Below are 25,852 nucleotides of genomic sequence, written 5' to 3'. Positions count from 1 at the left end.
GCATCAGTATGTAAACATTTCTTCATGGAAATATACAATATGTTCAGGACAGCGGGCACTATTGAAATATTTGAAGGTGCAGCTGTGTCGTTCTTATATTTGTGGCTTGGCATGCTTATACAGTTCAAATGTACACTACAGCATGACGTAATCAAAAACGATACCCTGACAGGCTAATGAACATCAGCTATCAATCAAAGGCTTTTAACAGCTTGAACAAAGATTTTGACCTCAGATGCCATAACATATTGCTTTTCTTGTTCTGTGCCAGTGCAATTTTTCATTTCATTTTCTTTAGCGAAGAATGTGTCCATGTTCAGCACATAATATAACATCACCGACAGACATTTGTGCAGCTGTTTGTTGGCAGGTGCCTTGGTTACATTAATGAAATCTCTAATTCATTTATGCTATGATTTGTCCCAGAGGCAGATTAAGTATCAGCACAGGCGGAGAAATTGTTAATAAGAAGACAGGTAAGAAGAGTATACTATTTCAAGGAAAAGGACGAATGTTGGCAGCGCCTGTGTGATGGTCAGGTAGTGAAAGAACAGATAAAAACCAACAAAATGGGAAAAAGTGCATTTGGAGATGAATGCAAACCAAGGAGGGACAGGTAGGTTTAAGCTCATGCTGTATGGGAGGGGGGCAAGTGGTTAATCACTGGCAACGTGATTCTCGTTCACCAAGGTGTGCCAGCGCTCAATCTTCTTGTCCTTGTTCTTCAAACACTCGTACCAGTGTTTCAGCCTTTCTCCTTTGGCAGTGATACCCAGCTGACACCCACCTGCCATGAGGAAAGTGAGGTGAGGCGTGAAAGGCAGGTGACGAGCATTTCATTTTTATTGCATCAAAGCAGCGGAAATGATCAAATATTTACCGATGTAGTCGTTGGCTTTCCCAATATCATAATCCCACACAGAGATATCTAAAGTCTTCTTGGCCAGTTCACTGTGTTTGATGTCATAGCTGAATTCCTGAAATGTGATTGAGACATCCATTGAACAACTGAACTTCCAAATATTTTTATACTGGAGTCGCAAAAAATATAAACACAATCATTTGATATTTGATAATATTTGGGGCATAATGTATTAAGGTGGATGTTATTGCAAGCCCTTTACCTTAAACTCTGCTACAAACCTCATTGAACTCTGGGTTTAAAGTCCTCTTCTTGATTTGCGTTTTGCACTTGCCCTTCTTCCCCATGTCAGGTTTCAGACATCTGTAAATTGTATGCATATAGAATTTATTTTGTGCTATTTCTAGATTCATATATTTACAGTCCCACTGTATTTCCACCTACATTTTGACATATGGGTCTGAGTAGCCATTAGCATCCATGGCAGCCAGATGAACGCAGCGCACAACACCAACAATGAGGCGGTTCTGCTGCGAGCTGTACATGAGGGAAATCAGAATCCGACCACGCTCTTCTACCTCTGCACCATCTTTCCCTTGCTAAAAGCAGAGAGCAGAGGGGTTAAAACAAAGTGAGATCACATATGTATGCAGTTCTGGTGGAATCCCCTCATGTTTAGACATGCTCGTAAATAAAAACATTACCTCATCTTCATAGAGAGAGATGCCTCTGGCTGCTCCGGCTGTTGCAGTTCTTTTTGTCTGTGATGTGGGGAACAAGCAGGTCAATAAGAGATTCAGACAAGGCAAATGAAGCACTGTTTGAGTCTAATCAAGTTTTCACTCACAGGGACAACTCTCTCGAGACACACGTTAAAGTTTTTCTTCTGGTTCATCTTCAGCTTCTTAAGCGCCACTCGGGTTTCCCCAATAAACTCATTATGCCCGAACTTGTCTTCATCACAGACAGACAGCCTGTTGAAATCAAAAGATATTACATCATTGAAGCAGAAGATGAGAACATGAATGCAAAGCTGTTGCTGCTAAATGAGCATCTGAAGTATCCAGTACAGTATCCACCTGAGGGTCTTACGCTGCATGTCCTCATCTGTCAGGCCATGGTATGTGAGCGTCTCATTCCACATGGGGTTGCGGGTGTTTCTCAGGGTTTTTGTGCGCAACTTGTTAGACTGTTGGATGCAAGGTGGATCAGGACAAGGAATTGGAAATATTTTGACGCAAGTTTCCTCTATGCAAGATCTGATACATTTCTGGTTTGAGCAGTTTAATCGCACAGAATATCTACATGGTGCTGTTTCCCATCATAAGGTGCTGTTGCAACTCAGGCCTACCCTATTTTAAAGCGTACTGCACTTACATTACCCTAATAATCTGCATTCACTGCAACTTTTGCTTTATGTATTAATATTCTTGATACCATCCCTGTGCCAGTTATGATTATGTCAATTTAAACCACAAGATGTCAGGCTTGAGCTAGCAGAAAGGTCTCTCATCAAACCAGGGGTCTAAAATCATCAACCTTCCTTGTTTTGCTCAGGATATCAATGTAATGAATATTTTAAAATAATTAAAAATAGATCAATACAGGAGTGTTGTGCCTTTTACCTTACTAGCCCCTGGCAGCAGATGGAGCTTGACGTAAGGGTCTGCCAGTCCATTTGAATCCATGGGCTTTAGGCCCTGAGGAGACACAGAGCTCCATGTCCATCATTTCATCATGAAAAGCAAAGAGCAATTAAGCTAAAGTGCCATTCAGGAGCTTTTTAACATAAATGGCTTGATTGTAATTGTCCCTTTGTGTGAGAGAATTAGGAGAATAGTGCTACCTTTGCTTTGAGGATGCTACAGTGGAGGCTGTTGCTTTCCTGTTCATAGAGCAGGCTGAACTCTAGAGAGCCCAGGGTGGCTGAAAGAGACCCAGACCAGTCATCACATGAAGCTACAGAGACACAACACCTCTACTATTGAATAATTAGGAGTATCAATACAGAGAATGAGTCTCTTGTAATCAAACAACATGCAGCTTATGAATGGTTAGAATAAGTACCAGGCCAGAAAGGACAAAAATGAAGGACGAATGTGTTCTATGAATAACTCTCCATCTTCACTTACAGCTTTCTATTTACCTTATGTAAACAGCAGAAAAATCTCATTACCAAGGAGGGGCTTATAATATCAAATAAATCAAATAAACACTCAAGTCTCAGAGGAAGACATTCAGAAAATCAAGTTCTGGGCAAGAGAAAATAAGACTGAAATGCCGCCCACACAGATTTTCTTTGGAGGAGTTTCATTTCCTAGCATCGTTGTCATCATTTGGTGGTTTTTCTAACATTCACTGGGCTGAAATTCACCACTATCTTGCTGCTTCAGAAACAAAACGCTCCTTTAAGGCTACACGCCTGTTGCCATGCTGATGCTTAGCAGGTTATTACCATGTTAGCATGCAAATATAAGACTTAGCCCAAAACACCAAGTAACTCGCAGCTTGGACTGCTGGGAATATCATTAGTTCTGATTTTATTAAGGCATTTGAAATCATTGAACAAAGCTAAATTAAAACTCAAATAATCATCAGCCAACCAACTGACTGATCTATATCCTGTCAGCCCTGTTGTAGGCCTTTCTCAAATTATTTGCATAACTCCATATTTCCAGACCTCAATAAAATAAATTAACACCCAATTCCCCAGGGAGAGAATAAAGGCCGTTTGATGCTCCAGGCACAGAACATGAATGACATGGCACTGTTCTCATTAAAATGGGATAAGGGGTATATTTTGAAAAATACTGTAAGATACATAGCTTGTGTTGCAGTACTGATTTAGTAGTTCACATTCTGACTGACGTCTTCCTCTACTTTATTTCCTCAGATATTGATTTTCATGCCTCAGTACCATATGCTTATCATTTGTCATTTTCTATCCACCTCAACAGACACTGCCAGAATGATACTTGATGTTTGATAGGACTATTGGGCGATTTATAGATATGAATTATTCTAAGCAGACTAAAAGGCAGACATCAAGCTTCAGAATGACTCACAGTCCCTAAGGACGAACGGAAATGCTGCCAAATTAAGGACATCAACATCCGTTATTGGATGCTGCATTATGATAAGTTGAGCTTTATTTATATAAAAAAGGAATAAAAAGACACCTTTTGCTTTTCACCTGAAACAAGTAAAAAGAAATCAAAACCATCAAACTGTATCAGTCAGAAAAGCCACGTTAGTCTATGAGAAGTGTGAGCAGATGGTGTACTCACTGGCTTCGTCAGAGTCGTAGTCGTTAGCCTCCTCCTCTTCCTCAGCTGGGGGAGGTTGCTGTCGGACGGGTGGAGCACTGTAGGCAGCGGGCTGCCTCCTCTCCTCTCTTACTGCAGGAGGTGCTCTCTGTTCTGGAGGCCCTGCACCCAAGGAGTACACACCTCCATCTCCTGCCGCTGGACCTACAAATACATTCAGGTCAGCTGACATGGCACAAAACAGCACTACTGAGGATGCAATGTTTAGTTTATGCTTTGGACTTTGGAATCTGAGCAAAGGAGCTCATCCTAGGTCTCGCTCACCCTGCTGGGCCATGGTGGCCGAACCAGCAGACTGTGGTCTTGAGCTCTGAACAGGCACCATCTTCTTCATCACTACTGGACTGCCCTGTCCCAATTCTTCAGAGCCAGCCCCGCCTGTTGCCATACGCACAACTGACGGTTTAGGGGCCACGGGTGGGTAACCAGGTCGGCCCTGTGGTTCTCGGCCTAAAAAATAAGCATTAATAGCATAATACACACAGACACACTATATACAGTACTGAGCAAATGTTAGGCACTAAAAACACACGGGTGATGCTTTTAACATAAATGACATAAAGTGCAGTAAAGGGAGCCAAACCTAAACCTAAATCTAAACAGTATTTGCAGCTCTCCCCTTTGCCTTTAAACCAGTTCTCTCTGGTTTGACCTGCAGACAGTTTCTCCTGGTACGTTGCAGCAGCTTGGAGAAGCTGCAGTTCTTCTGTAGATCCCAGACTCCACACTGCCCAGATTCAGGCTCTGTGGGGGTCAAACCAGCTGCTGTAGGACTCCTGGTTCTTCATGACCCTGAAAATACTTCTTTATGAACTATAATGGGTACTTTATGGGCTTGTTGTCCTGGACAGTGGGATGCACTGTGAATCTGGGATCAATCAGATGCCTGATGGTGTTGTGTGATAAGAATCTAAAACATCTAAACTTACCTAACACTTTTGCACAGTACTGTATATGGGAGGCATGCATAATGACATCACTTCAGGCTCCTACTGCAGTGGAATCTGTAATACTCCCTAGTCTCTCTGGATACTTTTGATGCTGCAGCTTTTTCATTGCAAAGGCATTGACCTACATACAGTACATACAACAAGCAGTGCCATCCACCTACTGTACATGCAGCAGCTATATAGTCAACCTGTCTCTTATATGAGGAAATCACATTGCATAGGTAGGCTAATCACACAAGTGTGACATGATACAATGTGACCCATCATAGCAACAAAACCTGAAGGCCCATCCCATGTCACAGCATGCACCTTCCGACAGCTTAATTGAGCTCTTCATCCCCCACCTCTGCAACAGTGGGTGGTGCTGCCAAATTTGGGAAGCAGATAAAAGGTTTGATGGTAGGGAAAAGAGCAATGAGAAGCAAGCTCTCGTACAGATGCTGATCTAATGAGACCAAAGAGGTGGCACTTTGAAAAGCTGGTTATAGTCGGACTGAAATTAAAATTCATATTTTTAATAAAATATCTATATATCTATATCTATCTGAAAAGGTGATATATATATATATATATATATATATATATATATATACAGTTGTTTCAAAGAGTATTTACACATATTCACTTGTTGAACCCTTTATTATTATTATTTGCTGTGGCACTCAACAGCATAGCTTCACAGTTTACAAAGGTACACACCAGTGTAAATACTGTAAGGCTTCCAATGCACACTGCATGTCAGGACTACAACCAAGTCATGACATCCAAAGAACTCTCTGTGGACATCTGTGATCTAATAGTCATAAGGCATAGAAAGCATATACAACTGTTTCCAAAGCTTTAGTGTGCCAGGAGCACAGTGGTCAGGATAATGAATTAGTCCAAAATGAAATAACCAACCAAGAAGGGCCTTGGTTGGGTGAACCATCCCAACAGTCACTGTACCAAAGTCCTGTTTGTCCTCTGCAGAGATGGGAGAACCTGCTGGAAGGATGACCACCTCTCTGCAGATCTTCCCTGGGGTTGGAATCTGTGCCCTGGCTCTACTAATAAAGAAAAGTCAGGAACTTGTCCTGAGGTCACTACAATGACGTCTTGTTTGTATGATTCAGGTCATTGTCCTGAGAAAAGCTGAACCATCTTGTCTCAGGTCGTGTGCACCCTGGAGTATTCAAGGACCTCTCTGCATTTGATTTGATTCATCCTTCACTCAATTCTTCCCAATCTCCCTGTCCTTACTGCTGAGAAACATCCCCATAGTATGGTGCTGCCTCTACCATGCTTCACTGTAGTGATGGCATTATCCAGGTGATAAGCGGTACCTGCTGTTCACCTCACACAGTGTTTGGAGTTCTGCGTAAAGAGTTCAGTTTTTGCCTAATCAGACCAAACAATCTTTTTCCTCATGCTATCAGTCATTTAAAGACCATTTCAAAAGTGGTTATGTAATCATTTGAAAATTGCTATTGTGAAAAATTCCAGTTCAACTTTGTTGCTGAGAAAGTGAAATCTCACATGCAGTTCAGGTAGATTGGCAGCTGCTTTTTAAAAGATTTCTAGACTTGCCTGAATCTTGCTGCTCAGAGGCAGGAGCCTGACTCTGATTTTCACCTGAGAGAGACATAATGTAAACCAACCGTTTGTGACAACAGTCTAACAGGTTGGTCCAAAAAGAGCGATGAGGACCTCCAAGTGGCCTGATGTAAAAATTCATAATGACTGAAAAGGATTCAGGGTAAAGCTGAAGTCTTGGCTGCGTTACCTGGTGGTTGCGGTTGTGTTACTGCCTCCCTGGGTTCGGAAGCTGGTGGCCCCTGGGGCTCCGTCACCTTCTGGGCAGCCGTGTCTCTCGGGTTAGATAACGGCATGGGCGATGGCAAGAAATGCTTAGGAAAACCTTTGAAGAACCAGGCACCTGATCTTTTCCACACCTGACAAAACAGAACATGTGCTTCACAGGCAGCAAACAATTGAATTGGAATAATTTGTTCACTGCTGTAAAGCTCTCACCTCTCGCTGTTCCCTGCAGATCTTGCACAGCCACACAGCACGCGGCTGACTGCCACACTGTGTACCACACTTGGTACACATGTTCTACAAAAGAGAGGAAAATAAAGATCTCCAGCAGCTTGCCATTTACAGTCTTATCACAAATACACAGCGCACAGACCATGACCTTTTGTGTTTTTGCAACTTATTGTGTGTGTTTTAGCAGAAGAGTGGGTTATTTAGTTGCCTTGTAATAATCGGCTGACTCACTGCCTACCTTTTTGCAGTCCTCGCACACCACGGAGCTGACCCCAGGTGAGCCCAGCTGCTCCCCACACAGCAAACAGCGGGACACTCCATCCCCACATGCAGTTTTCTTCATGTCGTCCAGGCGGTTTATCAAGCGCCTGCAGAAGCACAGAGTGAAATCTTGCTTAAAATGTCACCAATAATTATCCCTGGTTAAAATGTATGTGCACAATTTGGTGAATACACTTGATAGTTTATGATCTCTCACCCAATCCTCTCCTGCTCCATGGCCTCCATTTTCTCAGCACGGGCAATCACACCGTTTATAATTTCTTTTTCTTCATCTGTCAAGTCTGGACCAGAACCAGGGCCTGGCTGCATCGTCCAGTTGCCTCTGTCAGCCAAACACACTCCAGATGAGATTACACCAGGTCTATGATTTCACTAAACGACATCCAGTCACACAGCTGCTCATACAGACCAAACACAGTGAATGAGCAAACATGCATTTACAGCATCAACACATCACACTGCTTTCTGAACAGCTACAGATGTGCAGAGCAGGTATGAGAGGTGGAGTTGCAGCTGATCTACTTACTGCTCTTTATCACTGCGTCACAGATCAGTCAGACGGATGCAGGTGAAACAAAGGAGGGCACAGTTAAGTCTCGATGGCACAATTTACAGAGTTAATGAAACAAAACATGTTCTGACATATACACTAACCTAGCATGCATGCTTCTCTGCCTGTCGTTGGACGCCCAGCGATCCGAACTGCCGCTCATCACCGTGTCGGTCATCCTGCACTATTGCAGTCTGCAGGTGGATGGGCAAAAAGACAATAATGAAGTCAGCATGAAACAGTCAAATGATCTTTACCTAATGTTATGGAAAGATGACAGCTGTGTATTTAGATTTTATAATTCTGTTTGGATTGAATAGTTCTGTCATGTATAATCAGACGTCATCAAATGGACAGTGCTGAGCTTAAATAGGCAGGTCCCTGGTAAAACTTCCTTTAATTGCCATGTATTAAATAAATGACACTGGTGAACCAAAAAGCAAAACGAAACAAACACAGAAAAGACAAAACCACAGAATAAACAAACAATTATAGTTTCCACCTTTTCCCCTTCATCTATTTCTGTCCATTTACATACCAAGCCTGAAATAGTGAAATATAAGCACATTCCTAGGTGCCAAATTTCCAGGCTAATCTGTACTATCTTCTCTTGCCAAGCCTATTTTATCAAATTATTTTTATTCATATTTTTGAGCAATGAACCACAGGAAAAACCTTACACAAACAAAACAGATCTGTAAAAGACAAGCCTGCGCTAACATGCAGGCTCTTAACAGGGGCTGAACTGCTTAGTGTGTGTATGGACAATGGAAACAAAGGTCACAACAATGCAAGCCCTCAGACCACAGTGAAATGACACTGGGTTGGGTGGTGTGGTCATTTTAGAGTTCTGTGCACTCAGAATATATGGACACAGAAGCTGGGGGTGGCAGGGCCAATTATTTTAGCAGGTGTAAGTAAAAGTGTGAGGAATTGCTTCCAGTTTGTGAGTCTACACATTTCAAAGAAACAGATGGTTCCATATAGCAGGAGTGGCTCAATTATGCTGCGATACAGGAGGAGGAGGAGGAGTGGAGCTTGTGCTGACAAGGATGACTAAGAGTCTTTGTCTCTGGTGTTTCTAATGGTCTATGGTGTGTTGTTTGAAGCTGAGGTTTTTATCCAAAGTGAAGCACACTTCCTCCAGGGATGCCAGTGGGACTGCGCGTGTGGTCGGGTGATATGAGAAGGCTGAGGAGCAGTTTATAAGATCTGTAGGAGGGCGCTCCAAGTGGTGAAATCACAGCTGACTTGCTTGTAGTCCAGAAAAGAGTCACTGTTGGTGAGGAGGAGTTTGAGGATCATCAGAGTAGTTAAAGGACATGATTATCTTTAGCAGTTGATGGTCTACACAGCACAGCAAAACAGGACAAGCTGATGGTTAATGACTGCAATAGGAAACAGTTGGTTGTCTTCAGCTAAAAGGTCACAAAGCACTTATCAATATGACACACCAGCAATGTAATATAATCCCAGAGTGGCATAACAAAGATGATACAGAGATGTCAACAGAGATCACTGAGGCGAGTACACACATTCATGTCAGCTCAGTATGTGAGTGTGGGTGCCCCTGTAGAACTGACTTACAGCTGCTCTGCGTCTCTGGCAGACAATATATGGAGGGATGCTTCAGCAACAGGCCAGAGGAATACAGCAGCTGGTGCATGTCCTGAGGGGAAGCACCAGCAGTCAGAGAAGACCAGTGGGCCGAAAAAGGGAAACAAGAGAAACTAAAAGCCTCCCTGGAGCCTCAAGCACTGAGGACTGTGGTAGTGCAGGATGAGGAGAGTGCAGGTACTGTATTAGAGTGAGAATGGCAGAGATACTGTAAGGAGTGCATGATGATAATGCTAAGAGGAAAATCAATAAGTTTCACTTGTGTACAGCTTTTCACAGCAGTGAAAGCTTGCACTGTAGCACCTTGGAGAAAGTGAAAGATGGAGTGAGAGGGAGGCCACTGTCGCTCTCATTCAGCAGCTCGTGTTATACTGTGCAACATCAGGCTTTATACCTTTTAAGCTCCAATCTGTTGCTGCACTGCCTGTGGGATTTGCAGAATAACAAAAAATTCGCTGTGCTATCAATAGAAACTCTGGGTGTGGGCTTTTACCTCTGATGCTGCTGCTGCTGCATCCAGCCAACAGTGGCAACACAGTCTTCAGGGAACATTAGTCTTTTTCCACTTTTCAGCAGCAGTCTGACAGCCCAGACATTACTCTGACTGTACAGTATATATCATACAGGCCAAGGCTCTCAAGCATAGCCCTCCTTCACTTGCCAAAATTAATTATCCCACTTTTGTCTAACAAAATTGTTCTGGGCAGGTGAATGGAGAGAGACAGATGGGCGAGGATATTCAGACTTGCCCTGTGTAATCACTGACTCAGACAAGACAGAGCTCTCTGGTGCTGGGGAATAGATAGCCTCTGCATCACAGAAGTGGACTCTTTGCTGAGGTGACAATTCAATTAGCATTCAGGAGACAGTCTGAGGGATCATAAACACATTTTCTCATCAGTACAGGCTTAAAGAATACTGCTTGATCTCATCCATTGAACACTGTTCTCAGAATGTTTCATATCTTTGTAATGAAAAATTTGCTCATGGCCAATTTTAATGCACTGTCTTGCCCAAAATGTCACATAGAGCCTTGTTATTCTGCAGCTATGACATCACTGTGACCCTCAGCCTGCCAGCCCCTGTGCTGTCGAGCTTATAAATGCAGCTGATCTGCGTCATCTGTGACTTGGTGCAAGTCATCTTGTACGTGTTTTCCTCTGATATAAGATGACTCAGTCAGGTGGTGGGTTCTTCTCCTATATTCTTGTTTCACAAAATGTCATGAATCCTCCGTGACGTGGCAAGCTGAAGTGTGGTGCCCAGGAAATGTGCAAGCAACCACGCAACAGTGTCTACAAATACACCAGGCATGACTAGTAACAGATCATGTGTGAGATGACAACAGGAAAGACCAGAGGGAGAGCATTGACTCAAGGCAGTCATCTGCCTGATCATCACAAGTCATCCGCCCCAGCAGGTTCTCTCCTGTACAGACTTTCTTATGGAGGTGGAGAGGACTAATTTAGAAACCTGTGTCTCCACCTCAGGGCCTGGGAGGATAGTCAACACAATCTGCAGCTATACATCTTCAGTGATGTATGCATACACAACTCCCAGAGCACAACACAGACATTTTCAGTTCAGTTTGATTAACACAGTGGCTGTAATGCATGTGTTAAGTAGTGTCTTATCAGGCACAAGCACAGATTAACATTGTTCTATGACTTTTCATTAGCAGGTGCATGACTCATTACTGCAGAACATATGACTGGGAAAAGGAGTAGACAGGAATAAGTGTACCTGCTTGTGTTTGACAGGTTGGTGTTTTTTTTTTTTTTTCATGATTTTGTACTTGCTTGTAAAATCATGAATTGAAGAAAGCAGACAGGGTGACAACAAGCCAGCAGGGCAATGATGGACTGATCCAACATGGATCATTTATAGACAGAGCACCGGGAGCTTAAGGAGGAGATGGGGATAGAGGGAAGAGAGTCAACTCCCTCGTACAGACAGGAGCAAAAATCAATACATAAAATTAAGGTTTTATTCCAGTTTTGTCCTGAAATAATGAGCTTTAAACAGAAACTGGTTTGTCAGTAAGTGATGTGGTCATTTATTGAAGAGAAATTAAATGATTTAAGAGTTTCAAGGACTGTTCATGTAGATTTGCTTTTTTTTCTTTGCTGTTTTTTTTATAATTATATTTTTAATTTGTTTGGACTGTTGGTTGGACACAAGTATTTTGAAAACACCACTTTGGGCTCTAGAAACTGTGATGGGCATTTTCACAATTATCTATTACAGACTAAATAATCAAGTAATTAGAAAAAGTAGGATTAAATCAATAATGAAAATAATCGTTCAATGCAGCTATGAAAGCAATCAGAACTATCACAGACCTGAAGGACAATCTGGCAGTAAAGTCACTTGAATCACTTCACTTTAATTCCAGGCCAACAATTCCCTTGACATCCCCCAAGAAGGACATTTCTTCAAAATAGGTTAATGAAAATCCAAAATCAATGCAAAGTTCCATAATTGCTTTAATTCATCTTTCATCAGGCCTCACTTCATGTTTTGATGCCTCAGGGCTAAAACTTACTTAGGGATAACGGATGCCACCTTAAAGGTCTGCTGTAGCCACCACCCAATCATTCACTAGCCAACTTACCATTGCCCAACACATGCCCTTTGGGCTCACATCAGCAATTTCTCCCAAACCATTTTCAAGATGCTGATTTCTAAGTAGATGCCACAGATGGTAATAATACCAGCACAGTATATCCATCCTACAAATACTTTAATAGTCCTGGTGAAATCATGCCCATTTCTTCAGGTTCCTGTGACCAGCCATATACAATTTTTCTCAGTGCTGCAAGGAACCTGTGAATTTTTTATACATAACCATTACTGGGCTCATACAGCCTTGTATGACTTTATTCATCATATATGGGGTGAAACTATGAACAACATGCTTACACAAAGCAACACTAAGATAATCATCACTATGAAGAACAGCTATTTGGTTTAGAATGATGGTGACAGCATATATTTTTACTAAGATGGTTCAATTTTAAAATAAGTAAAACACTAAATATAAAAATGTTGAAAATCTGTGAACTGCTGGATATAGATTTCAGAAAATAGTCAGGTTAAGGAAGAGAACAAAAATAACATTTTGCTTCATTCTGATTTTCCTTCCTTTACCATCTGGTCTGGCAGTAACTCAGATTGTTTTATGTATTATGAAACAGATCACAGCCTGACATCCACAGACAGGAGAGTCTTGGCTAATCGACAGTTTCAACTCAAGTCCTGTGGTGAGTTGGAACATCAAACCTGAGCAGGGACAACTGAAAAAAAAAAAGTTTCTTTTTTCTTATTTAAATCTCTTCTTCAGATCTATAAATACTGAGCCAATAAGAAGTCACATTCGCTAATAGAAAAATCTTTTGGACAAAGAAAGGCAGTATTAGAGCTATTTAATTTAAATACCTAAGTTAGCTGCTAATCTATGAGATGATTTGCACCCTACTATCTCAGTCTTATTGATCCCCATGAGCACAAGGCTTGCATGACTGAACAAGAATTTAATGCCAAAAGAAATAGTCACAAATTTAAAAATGTCACTGATTTCAAAGAAAATGGTGCCTGTAATTGCGAAGCCCATTAATGAGTATTCCTGTTATTGGGTTATGAGTTACAGTGTTATGAGTCATCTACAGTCCTTCACAAAATGTCACTATAATGGTCTAAAAAACATGAAGTGGTCGACAACACCTTGACTCATTTGTAAGCTACATGTCATACAACCAGCTGCTCCTCCACATTCTGTGCTGACACATGTGGGCTGGTGCTTCTCATGTCCTAAAGAAACAGACAGTTTTCACAGACTGTGAAAAAATGTCCAGCCTTATAATGAGAACTGCTAGGCCAGAAACACAAGTAGTATACTATGGATGACTGGTGGACACCTAGCTAAAAACAAATTACTAACAAGGCAAAGAGTTTGTACAGGAAGAGCAATGCACAGTGGTAGAGATTCTGCACACCCTGCAACTGCAACCCTTGTACAAGTGCAAAGGGAAGAAAGTACCATGAAATTAGGAAGAGCCATCAAATGTGTTCAAATTACTCAGACTATGAAAGCAAATGGCTGCAGTTTGTAGTGTGGGGGCAGGATGTTAATTTTTATTTACAATTGAAGCAGATATATCTATGGACCATAATGTCAGTCAGTCCATTGCTTAAGTCCAGACTAAAATAGCTCAACAGCTATTAGCCTGGATGGATGGATATATATGATGGATGGATGGATGGATGATGGATGGATGGATGGATGGATGGATGGATGGAGAGTTTGTTAAAGCAGGTAGAAAAGACAACTTCAAGTTATATAAAATTTTGAATAGAAATAAAAAAATATAATATAGAAAATCACAGAAGCGGACTCTTCGCTCAAATAGAATAATAAACTAATAAAACCTAATAAACAAAAATTTAAGATGGATATGTAACACAGCTAATTGGATTGTCATGAACAGATATTTGTGGTCTCAAGGGGATGCCACTTTGATGATCCTATAACTTTTCAACTAGAACTAACAGCTATTTAATGTTTTCACATCCACTGGATGGACTGTCACATTTTACAGACGTTCATGACTCCCAGTGGAACCTGAGGACTTTGGTATAGTCCTGGGCCCCCACAAGGTTCACATTTCTGGTTTTCAGCAACCTGTCTTGACAATTATTAAATGGACTTCACTGAAATATGACACACACATCCTTGCTCTTCTCAGGATGAAGTCTAAGAAGTGCAGTTCATAACCAAACCAATGACATTCTGCCTTGACTTTACTTAGTATTTAATGCCAATTAACAGATTAACAGAGTTGGGAATTAGCAGCACATGGCTGTAGACTCTTCTTCTGTTCTTTAAAACAACATGCACCCAAGCTATCTTTTAAGCTGTATTGTGTATATACCAGAATTACTAGCACCATCCCCCAACACTGTGCACTGAGTTGAAGTCTAATGATCATTTGGTCTCACAGACTAACTCTACACAGGCTTGAGCTGCTAATGAGTGAGGAGACAGGGTAGGAAGGACCAAAAAAAAAAAAAAAAAAAGTGGCCACCCACTCCCAGTTACATGGCCCATCTCCATCCATCCTGCATAGAGGACTGTGAGATGCCAACATAGCAACACACTGAGGCCTGGACCTGGCCAGGACTGTGAAGCACTGCACCAAGAAGCAGGAGAAAAACATCACTCAGCATTTCTTAATTATTTACAACTCTCACCACCATTGCCTTTTACTCTATGCAAGTTCCCTCTTTAAGATATTAGCGTATGCTTTAGGCACTTGGACCTCTCTTAGACATCAGATACAGGACAGCGGATTTAGAGAGAGAAAGATCACACAGGGTCAGACTGATTTTGAAATTAACAAATTCAATTTGGAGAAGCAGTACATGGATGCTTGTTGGCTATTTAGATCTGTGGCATTGACAAATTAACCATGTTTTCACTCAGACAGTGGTGTTGATGGTGACCATCTGGGGAACCATCTGTGAGGACTCTTCACTTCTCAAATGTGAGAGTGTCGCACCATTTCAAACACACACAAGTACATCCTCTAGGCAGGCATGGCTCCAGGTCCCGCATCGCTGGAGAACAAACAGGAAAGACCATCCAGTTACCAACAAGCTACCATGCTGTTACCCTGCTACCACTGTTGCTCCTTTCCAACAGCCCTAAATGGGATAGGCGCCATGTTTTTCATTCTTAATTTAACATACAATGAGCAGCCCATACCAGCCTCTGGAATTTAACAGAGAAAATATCTGCTGATCCACATTTTTTCAAACATTGTACATTCATAGACTTAGTATGTAGAGACTTTTCCTACAGAAGCAAAAAAAAAAAAAAGCTGTTAAACATGGAGCACACAATTAACTGCACTTTAATACGAACCTGCAGTGAACTTGCTAGACTGATGGTGATTCATCCCTGTATGCCTCACATGTAAGAAGGTTTTTAAGAAGTCGCCGCTGATACATTGGCCACACATGCTCCTTCAATTTCCTCCCATCTTATCTTGGGGAAACAAGTAGTACCAAACAGGGACATTAAATCAGCGCAGCAAAGGTCTGTTGTAAAGACACTATGCATTTATTTCCTCCTAACCAGACGTAACCAGCAGCTTGTGGTCTGATGAGATAAACTACATGGTTGGTAACATATAAAGAAACAAGTCAGAGATCCTATAAATTCCTCAGTGTGATGGTCATGATTCTGTGTCTTTGTTTCTCTGCTTTGAAGATCTGGCACAGTTCAGCTGCTGGATATCTGACCCTCCCCGTCTCCCTAGTCCCACCAGCAAACTAGCAGGTACAATGCCCCTGGGTGTTTTTAGCAGATCTCTGTTGGCAGACAAGAGCCTGTTGTAGTCTGGAAAGACCACAACACGAAAAAATGAGCAAAAACATAGTCTGGAAGAACAGCTGTGAAACATGAAATGCAGAGTGTGTTCATCCAGATGTCACTGTGAGCCTGTGGTGAAAGAGAAATACTGCAGCTACAACATGCAATCAACTAAATATAAATGTTGGAGATTAGAAATGATAGCAGATAGGTAAGAAATGTTGCTTACAGATTTGCTGGTGTTTAAAGATTCAGCCACAGCCCGATTATCTTTTGGATTTTTAACTCCTTGCCCTCTTGGGGGAACTTTGTTTAAAGGCCACATTAATTACATCTGTCTATTCCAAAATGCCACAGTGTTTAAGCAGATCTAATCACCAGGTTTAGAGCGGCCAGTGAATCGATTCTCTTCTACCACTGTGTTGAGAATTTGAAGATGGAGCCACTCCCTTCTGAAACTCAGCCACAATGGCATATAAGAGTGTCTCTCCTATACCAAATTTAAAAATGTCCAAAAGCAGGACATGAAAGAAGCCGATATTTAAAGTATATTATATGATTTGGGTTCCAAGCTCCATATATGGACCGTGAAGAGCACAGAGGAACACCTTTACCAACTGTGGCCATGGTAACAGCAAGATCAGAAGACGAGAATCACAATGATTAAACGCTGTGTGTGTGCATGTGTGTCCACCAGTCTGTGCGTTTGTAGTAGACTGTATCTGGACTTAATTCCAAAGGCCATGCACAACAGGTCACCCCTGCAACAACAGTGTGAGTGGACCATCTCTCAAATCAAGAAATGTTGTTGTAATTTTTCAGGACTGATGCATCTGTGAAGAGACAGCACAGTTAGAGGGGAAGACAAGCGGGTACAGTCGCCTCGTATCCTCCATCTTTAAATAATGCAGGTAGTGTGCAGGTCACTTACTTTATTCCATCTTATTTTTTTTACCTTTTCTCTAAATACCCATGTTTCCCTGTGCTCCCCGTTACTCATTTTTTCTCATTTTATGTGACATGACCTAACGAAAATTCCTTAATTCTTTTTTCCTCTTTTTTTCTTTCCTAATTTCATTCCTGTACAGAAAACAGTGTGAGACTGGCAGTGAGACAGAAATAGAGAGAGGTACCAGCATATGGGTGTCATCCAATCACTACTGTGGTTGCTCATGTGAGAGTAGGGAGCTGCAGAGACCGTTCATTCAGTCTTTTCTCCCCTCCCCCATTTAATCCCCACGCTTCATGTCTGTAGGAGGAGTTGGAGATGGTGGAAGTGAGAGGCAATTTCCCACCTTCTTTTCTCTGTCCTTCAGCAGAAACGCTAACAGCAGTGAACTGGACAGGTCAGATAAGTCTGTTTACAACACACGCACACACACTGACCCTCTATGCCTAATAAAGCCCCAGCAGGATGAGATAACATCACAAGTAGGTGACTAAAATCATCCGTCCTGTGGCACAGCTGGAGTTGAGAGCTGCCCTGCCCACATCAGCATATGGAGGCATCACTTATGTTTTTCCTCCTAGTCTGCAAGCACATCAAACCCCAGTGAGTGCTCCTAAAAATCCTGCAGCAACGCCCAGGGACCGCAACCCCACGATCTCCCACAGGACTTACCAGGTCTGTGTTCTGATATCAGATCTGCAAGAGGGAAGCACCCCTGTTGCAGGAGCGCAGACGACCACCACTCTTCTTTTCATTCGTTTTGGAGAGGATTAAAACCTCTCACATCAAGCTACTCTAAGAGTTATATTTTTTACAATGAACTGAACACAGGATAATAACACCATAGCATGCTGTAGTAAATCAATGCAATAATTCAAAATAGGAAGGCAATCAGATCTATCAGCATTTCTGCACGAATAAGAGGAACATTATGCTGCAGAGCAATATTCTTATCAGTAAGACCTGTTTTCCCTAAGACAAAGGAATCAATCAAATGCTCATTTCCATAACTGGCACCTCACATAGGTTAATTAGCAGCAGCTTCATACATAGTGAGTGCACTGCACATACTCACAAATCTGCCCTTTTCATTCAAATGACTCACTGAGTAACAGGCTCATGCAGACAATGAAAACATGTTCCATCAAATTAATAAATACAATGAAATACGTTCCTTCGTAAGAGATCATTTCCAGTTCCCCTCTCTTGTGAATGAAATGCTGCATTCATTCAACTTGTAAATGAGAAATTCTGATGCACCGAGGCACTGGCCAAAAACGCAAATAAGCAAAGATTGATTTGAGGGTTGAGGATGCAATGTTTGAAAATCCTTCGAAGGAGATCTTAAAGCCTACCTGAGAATCCAGCCCTGCCTCCCTCTCTCCTCTGCTCAGGGAGCTGTCAGGGAATGATGCGGACTAAATTTCTGTGCAGCGCTTGGACCCCACAGAGTTAGTCATTGCGCATGGTGCCTGTCACCAAAACCCCTGTTTTTATTTTTCTGCCTGGAGGAATACTCGGTGCTGGAGTCACAGCAGATTTCAGCGATGCGTGGGAACTGGTCTTCTAGTCTGCGTGGAGGATGGAAAGCCCTTGGTACCCTGGGAAGGAAACCCCTGGATCTGAAGGGATAACACTGGTGCCTAAGTGGACAGTCATCACCTGATCCAACTGTCTCCACATAGTGCCCAAGTTTGCCTCATCTTTCCACCCCTAGGAAAACACTGTCATTTTTTAAAGATATGTATTGGCTATGGTGACTTATACCTGCGCCGTATAGTCTTTTAAACCATACACCACAACAACATTACAACAAGATATTATAGGCTTTAGCATTAGGTTTTATTGGCATTTTAAAGCAAATGCTTTAAATACATTGGCTTAGAGTTGATCAACTATTTTTATCTTAACAGTGGGTTCGCTTTTAAATTTTTATTTCCCTAGCTATTGATTCTCAGAAATATTTAACTACATTATTTAGTATAAACATATAGGCCGATGGAAAATAATTACTGTTTTCTTTGTTACTTATTCCCTTCACATTAACGAGGTTACCAATGTTTTGTAGCAACAATTCAATGTCCAAGAAATAAAACACTGAAATCCGTTTCAAATAAAAGATCAGCTCTATCACCACTTCTGTGGACACGTTGCGCCATCTAATGGCTGACGTAATTATTGCATCAATGAAATGTTGAAATGCGCCACTTTTGGTTTATTGTGCGATTTGTTTCTGTATAACACGAGTCAGATCGATACAAAAGTGAGAAAACACGGTCACTGTAAAAAAAATATCTGGGTTTACGTTATGAACGACATGATTTTCAGTGATTATGATGTAGTTTGCCACACCTTCACAGAGAAAAAGAGTACATGCTAAGCAAGACATACAGCCCTCGTACTTCCGTGTTCGTTTCTGTCTTCTAGGAAGTTAAAGTGAGAAAGCGTGTACTATGTATCTGTGTGTTATCTATAAACACACGCTCCTTTTAAACCTGCTGATATTAGTAAATTGGTAGATTTACCAAAGAACTAGATTCCCGAAAATACTTTGTTTAACGAGCACACACTACGCATGCGTAAAACGAATTAGCTGACGCAGCCCATAAGTGGCGATAGTTTCCCGCTATTTAACATTATTAATGAACATTTTAGCTCCTTGTAAGATAGTGCAGACTAAGTTTACATGAGGTGTACACAGGTTGGTGTAATAAGAGAGTTGTTAGAGTGTCGTTTTATAGCGTGAATTATCTCAACACCGTGTGTGTTTGGGGATCACGTGATTGACTTTGCGGCGGCGGTCACCTGACTTGTGTTGCTGAAAAGGAGAAATGGCTGCTCACCTGTCGTACGGTAGAGTGAATTTAAACATCTTGAGAGAAGCAGCACGAAGAGAACTTCGAGAGTTTTTGGACAAATGTGCAGGCAGCAAGGTGACGATGAGCGGGCTGGACACATATAAGCTAAAAAAACTAAATAACTCTGACAGTTTAGCTGCGTTATTGTAGCTATTAACTATTATATCCTGTTTTCCTTCAGGCCATAGTTTGGGATGAATATCTGACGGGACCCTTTGGACTGATAGCTCAGTACTCTCTACTGAAGGTAAAGGCTTTTCTGTGCGCACTTTTAAATAAAGCAACTCAGCAGACAAAGCCCAGAGAAGGTTATCACAGTAACCTAAGATATCTGGTTATAACCAGCCACAGGTTGATTGTTTATGTCGTATTGTTTTTCAGGAACATGAAGTGGAAAAGATGTTCACCCTCAAAAGTGGCAGGCTCCCCTCCGCTGACGTCAAAAATATCATCTTCTTTGTTCGGCCCAGACTGGAGCTTATGGACATCATCGCTGAGAATGTATTCAGGTGTGTTTATGTGTCTGTCCTCCAGGCCCCACAGGTCAAACTGATAACGACATGTTCTCAGTACTGTCAAATATTTTCAAGTCCCTTCTGTAATTCAGAGCTGTATTTAACACTCTTGTCATGGTTTGTGCCTTTTTTTTTTTTTTTTTTAAAGTGAGGATAAGCTGCACTCATCCCGAGACTTCCACATCCTGTTTGTGCCACGGCGGAGCATGTTGTGTGAACAGCGGCTGAAGGAGCAGGGTGTTCTGGGTTCTTTCATCAACATTGATGAGTATATTCTGGATCTGATTCCCTATGATGGTGACTTGCTCTCCATGGAGTATGAAAGCGCTTTCAGGGTGTGTCCTGCCTTCACATCCCAGATATATATATGAAGCACGTACTGCTCTACGAGTTATTTTACATTAATAGCATTTCAACCAATGTTTTATCAGTGTCGCTCACACTTGTAGGAGCCGAGGAAATATTTTAAATTCCACACTTCATCCAGATCTATAACTGCGGTCATTCGCTATTTTTTTCACTCCCTTTTGTCTCATTCAGGAGTGCTACCTTGAAAATGACCAAACAAGCCTTTACCACACAGCCAAAGGCCTCATGACCTTACAGGCACTGTATGGGACCATTCCACAGATTTATGGGAAAGGAGAATGTGCACGGGTGAGTTTCTGGTGGAGTAACTTGGCATGAACACCGATCAACGTTATGTTGAACATTGCAAATGGCACACCGTGAGCAGAGGCCAGGTGAATGAGTTTTTTTGAGAAAACCTTCTCTGCCTGTTTTCAGCATGTTGCCAACATGATGCTACGGATGAAGAGGGAGTTTGCTGGCAGTCAGAATCAGATCCTGCCTGTGTTTGATACTCTCCTCCTCCTGGACCGTAATGTTGACCTGCTCACCCCTCTGGCCACACAGCTCACTTACGAGGGTCTCATTGACGAGATCTATGGAATTAATAATGGTCAGAATAAACCTCTTTATTTTTTTGTATGAATTCTGATGTGAATGCTCAGTTATATTTATAGGATCTGACATAAGTCTGTACCTTGTTTCGACTTCTTTTGCATCACAGGTTATGTCAAATTGCCCCCTGAGAAGTTTGCACAGAAGAAACAAGGCGAATCAAGTAAAGATTTACCCACAGAGCCCAAGAAGTTGCAGCTCAATTCGGCAGAGGAACTATATGCAGAAATCCGAGATAAAAATTTCAATGCCGTTGGAGCAGCACTCAGCAAGAAAGCCAAAATCATTTCTGCTGCCTTTGAGGTTGGTCTTGTTTTGACTTTGCCGACTTTAGCAAATATGCTTGCTGCGTGGTGTGTACTGATTATAATATAATGATTCCTTCATTGCAGAAATATTAAAAAATGTAGTTTCCCAGCCTGATGCATCCACTGAGCTACATTAGATCACTTCCAGACATCCCAGCTGATCTGATCTGATTGTAATCTCTGTGGCCTTTTACAGCCAAGGTCATGATAGATGTTCTGTGAGTGTAAGAAGTGATTGTTCAGGCAGAATGCTTAACAAGGCCAATCATATTAGCCCATCTCTCATCAGCTCAGTACTCCGGTACACAGAGCAGTGACCACACTGGTCTTTGTTAATGTGGAGAAGAACTGTATCCATTAGAAAGCTTTAATTAATGGATTGTTTGTGTGTTGCTATTTAGTCTGAAGAGAATCTGTGTAGATGGACACCAACTCAAAATAGTTTATGGTGAGGGAGTTGTATTTTGTAGAAAAAAAAAACTGAATGGGTTTAACTATTTTGTGGACAAATATAAGCAGATAAACAGACAACCACTCTCTAACCTTGCTTTTTGGTGTGTGCTAATTATATGTCATGCTCAGACCTGTTTTACATCTAGGACCTAGTTTTTCCTGATTAAGATTGACCTTTTGTGATAATGATTTTATTTTCATCATTTAGCTGCTTTTTCTGAGCCGCAATATCAAGAATATTAACAGCCTGGCAAGTACAGAGATGTTTACATTTTTTGTCTTGTCTCATAGGAACGCCATAATGCCAAAACAGTGGGAGAAATAAAGCAGTTTGTGTCTCAGTTGCCCCATATGCAAGCAGCACGAAGCTCACTGGCTAACCACACTTCTATAGCAGAGCTGATCAAGGACATCACCAGTACGCAAATAACCCCATATTTTTCTTACTTCCCTCGTCACATCTTACCACTTCGTCTTTGCGTTTTGGACAATGTCTTGCACCGTATTTCATAATTAAAGAGCCTTGTGGATATTAACTTTCTGATTGTGTTATCATCTTTTAAAGATGATGGCAATCTCAATTTTTCATTCCTTTCATTATTTCTTGTTTAACATATCAAACACACACATTTATGTTATGATAAAGTTGAAATAAGTTTTCCTGTTTCAGCGTCCGAGTCCTTCTTTGATAACCTAACAGTGGAGCAGGAGTTTATGACTGGGGTTGACACAGACAAGGTATTTGATTCCTAAATAAAATTTCACAATAGAGCCAATTATTTGTTTTGTAGCTTTTGCATCTGTTACCAGTATAAATTTAGGGAAAATGAGTTGTACTTTTATGTATTGGTAGACGCCAGTCCTGAAATGTTATTTGATCATCCAGGTGAACACATACATAGAAGACTCCATTGCACAAAAAGATCCACTGATCAAGATTCTGCGTCTGGTGTGCATGCAGTCTGTGTGCAACAATGGCCTCAAGCAGAAGGTGTTTGACTATTACAGGAGGGAAATTCTCCAGGTAGAATAAAAACATAATGATTTGATAAGTTTTATTCATTATTTTTTTGACAGATTATTTTAAATGATTGCTTTTTGTCTTTTGTGAAGACCTACGGCTATGAACACTTACTAACGTTGAACAACCTAGAGAAGGCGGGTCTCTTGAAGCCACAGACAAACTCAAGGAATAACTACCCCACCATTAGAAAAACCCTCAAACTATGGATGGAGGATGCCAATGAACAGGTCTGAGATTTATGACAAGAGAAAAGAACTTCAGGGATTAAACCCTTTTATGTCTGACGGATTGAGGAAGCTCCTGACCTCTTTAACTGTGTGTTGTTGTTTTTTTTTTTTTGTTTGTTTGGTTTTTTTTTTTTTGCTTCCCTCAGAACCCCAATGACATCTCCTATGTGTACAGTGGCTACGCTCCCCTGAGCATTCGACTGACCCAGGTCTTGGCCAGGCCAGGGTGGCGTAGCATTGAAGAGGTGCTGAAGATGCTTCCAGGTCCACACTTTGAGGAGAGACAGCAGCTGCCTGCTGGGCTTCATAAGAAACGTAAGGACTAATTCAAACTGAGACTGGGTTTGCTCTTTTTTTATTTATTTTTTTATTCTTTTCCTGATGTGCACTTGCGCACTGCACAGCGTAAAAAGTAAATGACCTGCCTGCTGAGTGCAGATAAGGCACGGGCTTTGTTTCTGTTAGGTCCAGTGCAGAACAGCAGCAGATTGATGGCACAATGCTGACAATACCACAGAACAGCTGTCAGTGTTTGCTGTTTTCTGTGTGCCTGTTGAAGAGAAGCCTGGATAAATCCATACTGCTTGATTTGTTAGTGATCATGAGCGTTTTCCTCTCTTTTCATATTGGCATATAGGTGTTAACACTGATGTGAATAAAAAATTTAATTACACAGTCAATGTGCTAATTAGAACTGAGTTTAGGCATTAGATAGTTGACTTGTTTCTACATGCCTCCCTCACATTGGATTTTAAAAGGTGATAATAGAGGACTCTAATCTAGGGGGATGGTGACAGCTAAATTAGTGTTTTCACATTTCAGAATATGGTGCTGTAGCAGAAGAGACCTCACCCTCCTTTTACACTCAGTTGTATTTTGTTAAAGTGAGCAACAGCAGAAATTTTATGCATTTACCATGTCAGTGAAATTAAAACAATTTATTCAGTTTGCCTTTTAGTTCATTTAGCTGTTACAGTTAGTTTGAGTTAAATGCGTCTCCTTTTGCTGTCACACAGGCCAACAGGGGGAGAATCGTACAACGCTGGTGTTCTTCCTCGGTGGAGTGACGTATGCAGAAATAGCCGCGCTTCGTTTCCTCTCTCAAATGGAAGACAGTGGGATGGAGTATATTATAGCCACCACAAAACTTATAAACGGTACATCTTGGATCAAATCCCTCATGGACCGGCCTGAATCTCAAACCCCCTGAGTCACCTAAGTCTACACCTGGTTACATCAAACACCACATTCATCATAAAACCTCAGCTGCTGTTTTTTTTTTTTTTATGTCCATGACACTGTAGTGCATGTGTTTCATTGATGCCTGTGCTGGCTAAATAGCATTTTTAAAGGTGCCTTGTGGGGGTTTTCTTGTTAACAGTTGATGTTAACATTTAGTGTTATTGACCAAAGTGTGGAGTGTATCTCTGAGACCTGACAAATGTGTTCAATGCATTTTCTCTTTCCTAACATTTACATGGAGCTTATGTCATTAAATCCACAGGGTTACTTGCACCCAGTCAGTATAATGTAAAGCATGTATACTGTACATCCCTTTGTTCTCTGTTAGTATGTATAATTAAAATTGTTAGCATGTTTGTGATGATGACTAAAGCTTATTCTTTTTTACATTCGCTGTTTGCACGGAGGTTTTTCTTGTGTAGCATTTGCTGAGATAGATTTATAGCTAAATAAAGTCTTAACTGAAATTATTCTTGTATTACTTGGTCATTTGGGAAGCCATTTTACCTATTGTTAAACAGATCATTTTCAGAAACTGACTGATCAGGGAGAGCGGATGAAAGGCAGAGATGGGAGTGTATCCGTCAGCAGTGGTCCAGCTCTCTGAAGGAGCAATTAGCACAGTAACAGGCCTCCAGATCAGCCGATAATGGCCCTGTGCTGTCTGTAGAGCTCAGCCCTTGGCAGCCCATGATTTAACAGTGCAGGACACTGATTGAATTAGGAGGCCATTTGCTCCATGTTCCGGTAGAGGATAACTGTGCTGCACAGGGGTGTTTGATCTCTGTTTCAGTCAATACCGTCTCCGTGCCTTACACTACAAACACAGGGAGACCTGCTGACAGCATTCAGATATTTTGGTGAACTGTTCTTGGATAAATCTCATTTAACTTCCTTACATGTTGATTGGTTAGAATGACAAAGAAACTGCTTTGATTAAACTAATTAGGAAATATTTAAATTGTAGATTTTGTGTGAGGTACAGCATCTTACACTACAGTTTCATTGTTGGAGGAGCAGGTGCACTGAAGACTTAAACTCCCATTACATCAATCCCAGGGGATTCAGATCCTTGTGAACAGCTCTTTTGGCTCCTCCTCTACAATAAGGGCTGGAAACGCTCAAGGCAGCACACACCAACTTGGACTTCAGGGCTGAAAACACAGGAGCCCACTTTTTGATCAGCTCCTGTCCTGCTTCAACAACACCAAGGTATGGCTGGTTTCATGATTCTATAAACAATATGACAAGCTGCTTTATGCTTGATGCATGTTTGAATCCTGTTTTGGTGAAGTTTTAGTTTTAAGTCTGTCAAGCCTTTAGCG

General features: G+C 41.5%; 2 protein-coding genes across 2 annotated transcripts; one reads left to right on the top strand and one right to left on the bottom strand.

Annotated features, from left to right (window-relative positions):
* Positions 1–298: 298 nt before the first annotated feature.
* On the bottom strand, positions 299–18,533 carry LOC113138870 (rabphilin-3A-like). The gene is made up of 19 exons (XM_026321692.1): positions 18,293–18,533; positions 8,103–8,192; positions 7,975–7,986; positions 7,645–7,770; positions 7,405–7,534; positions 7,149–7,232; positions 6,901–7,069; positions 6,705–6,749; positions 4,453–4,638; positions 4,150–4,332; positions 2,709–2,788; positions 2,488–2,562; positions 1,942–2,051; positions 1,710–1,836; positions 1,567–1,623; positions 1,307–1,461; positions 1,144–1,225; positions 881–977; positions 299–787 (listed from the first exon to the last, which is right to left on the bottom strand). The coding sequence occupies exons 2-19, from the start codon at positions 8,174–8,176 to the stop codon at positions 657–659; spliced, it is 1,923 nt and encodes a 640-aa protein (XP_026177477.1). The 5' UTR covers positions 8,177–8,192; positions 18,293–18,533; the 3' UTR covers positions 299–656.
* Positions 18,534–19,716: 1,183 nt separating this feature from the next.
* vps33a (VPS33A core subunit of CORVET and HOPS complexes) lies at positions 19,717–24,883 on the top strand. Its single transcript, XM_026322602.1, has 13 exons — positions 19,717–19,870; positions 19,977–20,042; positions 20,177–20,304; positions 20,459–20,645; positions 20,851–20,967; positions 21,097–21,271; positions 21,383–21,576; positions 22,326–22,452; positions 22,705–22,772; positions 22,921–23,058; positions 23,148–23,285; positions 23,432–23,600; positions 24,302–24,883. The coding sequence occupies exons 1-13, from the start codon at positions 19,769–19,771 to the stop codon at positions 24,493–24,495; spliced, it is 1,803 nt and encodes a 600-aa protein (XP_026178387.1). The 5' UTR covers positions 19,717–19,768; the 3' UTR covers positions 24,496–24,883.
* The last annotated feature ends 969 nt before the right edge of the window (positions 24,884–25,852 follow it).

This window comes from Mastacembelus armatus, chromosome 9, assembly GCF_900324485.2.
Source record: "Mastacembelus armatus chromosome 9, fMasArm1.2, whole genome shotgun sequence".
NCBI classification, from domain to species: Eukaryota; Metazoa; Chordata; class Actinopteri; order Synbranchiformes; family Mastacembelidae; genus Mastacembelus; species Mastacembelus armatus.
Note: the sequence above shows the minus strand (reverse complement) of the source record. Positions and strands in the feature narration are given on the sequence as shown.

Coding starts and splice junctions, on each gene's coding strand:
- LOC113138870 (XM_026321692.1), bottom strand. CDS start 8,176: ATGACCGACACGGTGATGAGCGGCAGTTCGGATCGCTGGGCGTCCAAC. Junction 1,462..1,566: donor TCTCTCTCTATGAAGATGAG/GTAATGTTTTTA, acceptor CTCTGCTTTTAG/CAAGGGAAAGATGGTGCAGA. Junction 1,226..1,306: donor TCAGACCCATATGTCAAAAT/GTAGGTGGAAAT, acceptor TACAATTTACAG/ATGTCTGAAACCTGACATGG.
- vps33a (XM_026322602.1), top strand. CDS start 19,769: ATGGCTGCTCACCTGTCGTACGGTAGAGTGAATTTAAACATCTTGAGA. Junction 20,968..21,096: donor GGAAAGGAGAATGTGCACGG/GTGAGTTTCTGG, acceptor GCCTGTTTTCAG/CATGTTGCCAACATGATGCT. Junction 21,272..21,382: donor GATCTATGGAATTAATAATG/GTCAGAATAAAC, acceptor TTTGCATCACAG/GTTATGTCAAATTGCCCCCT.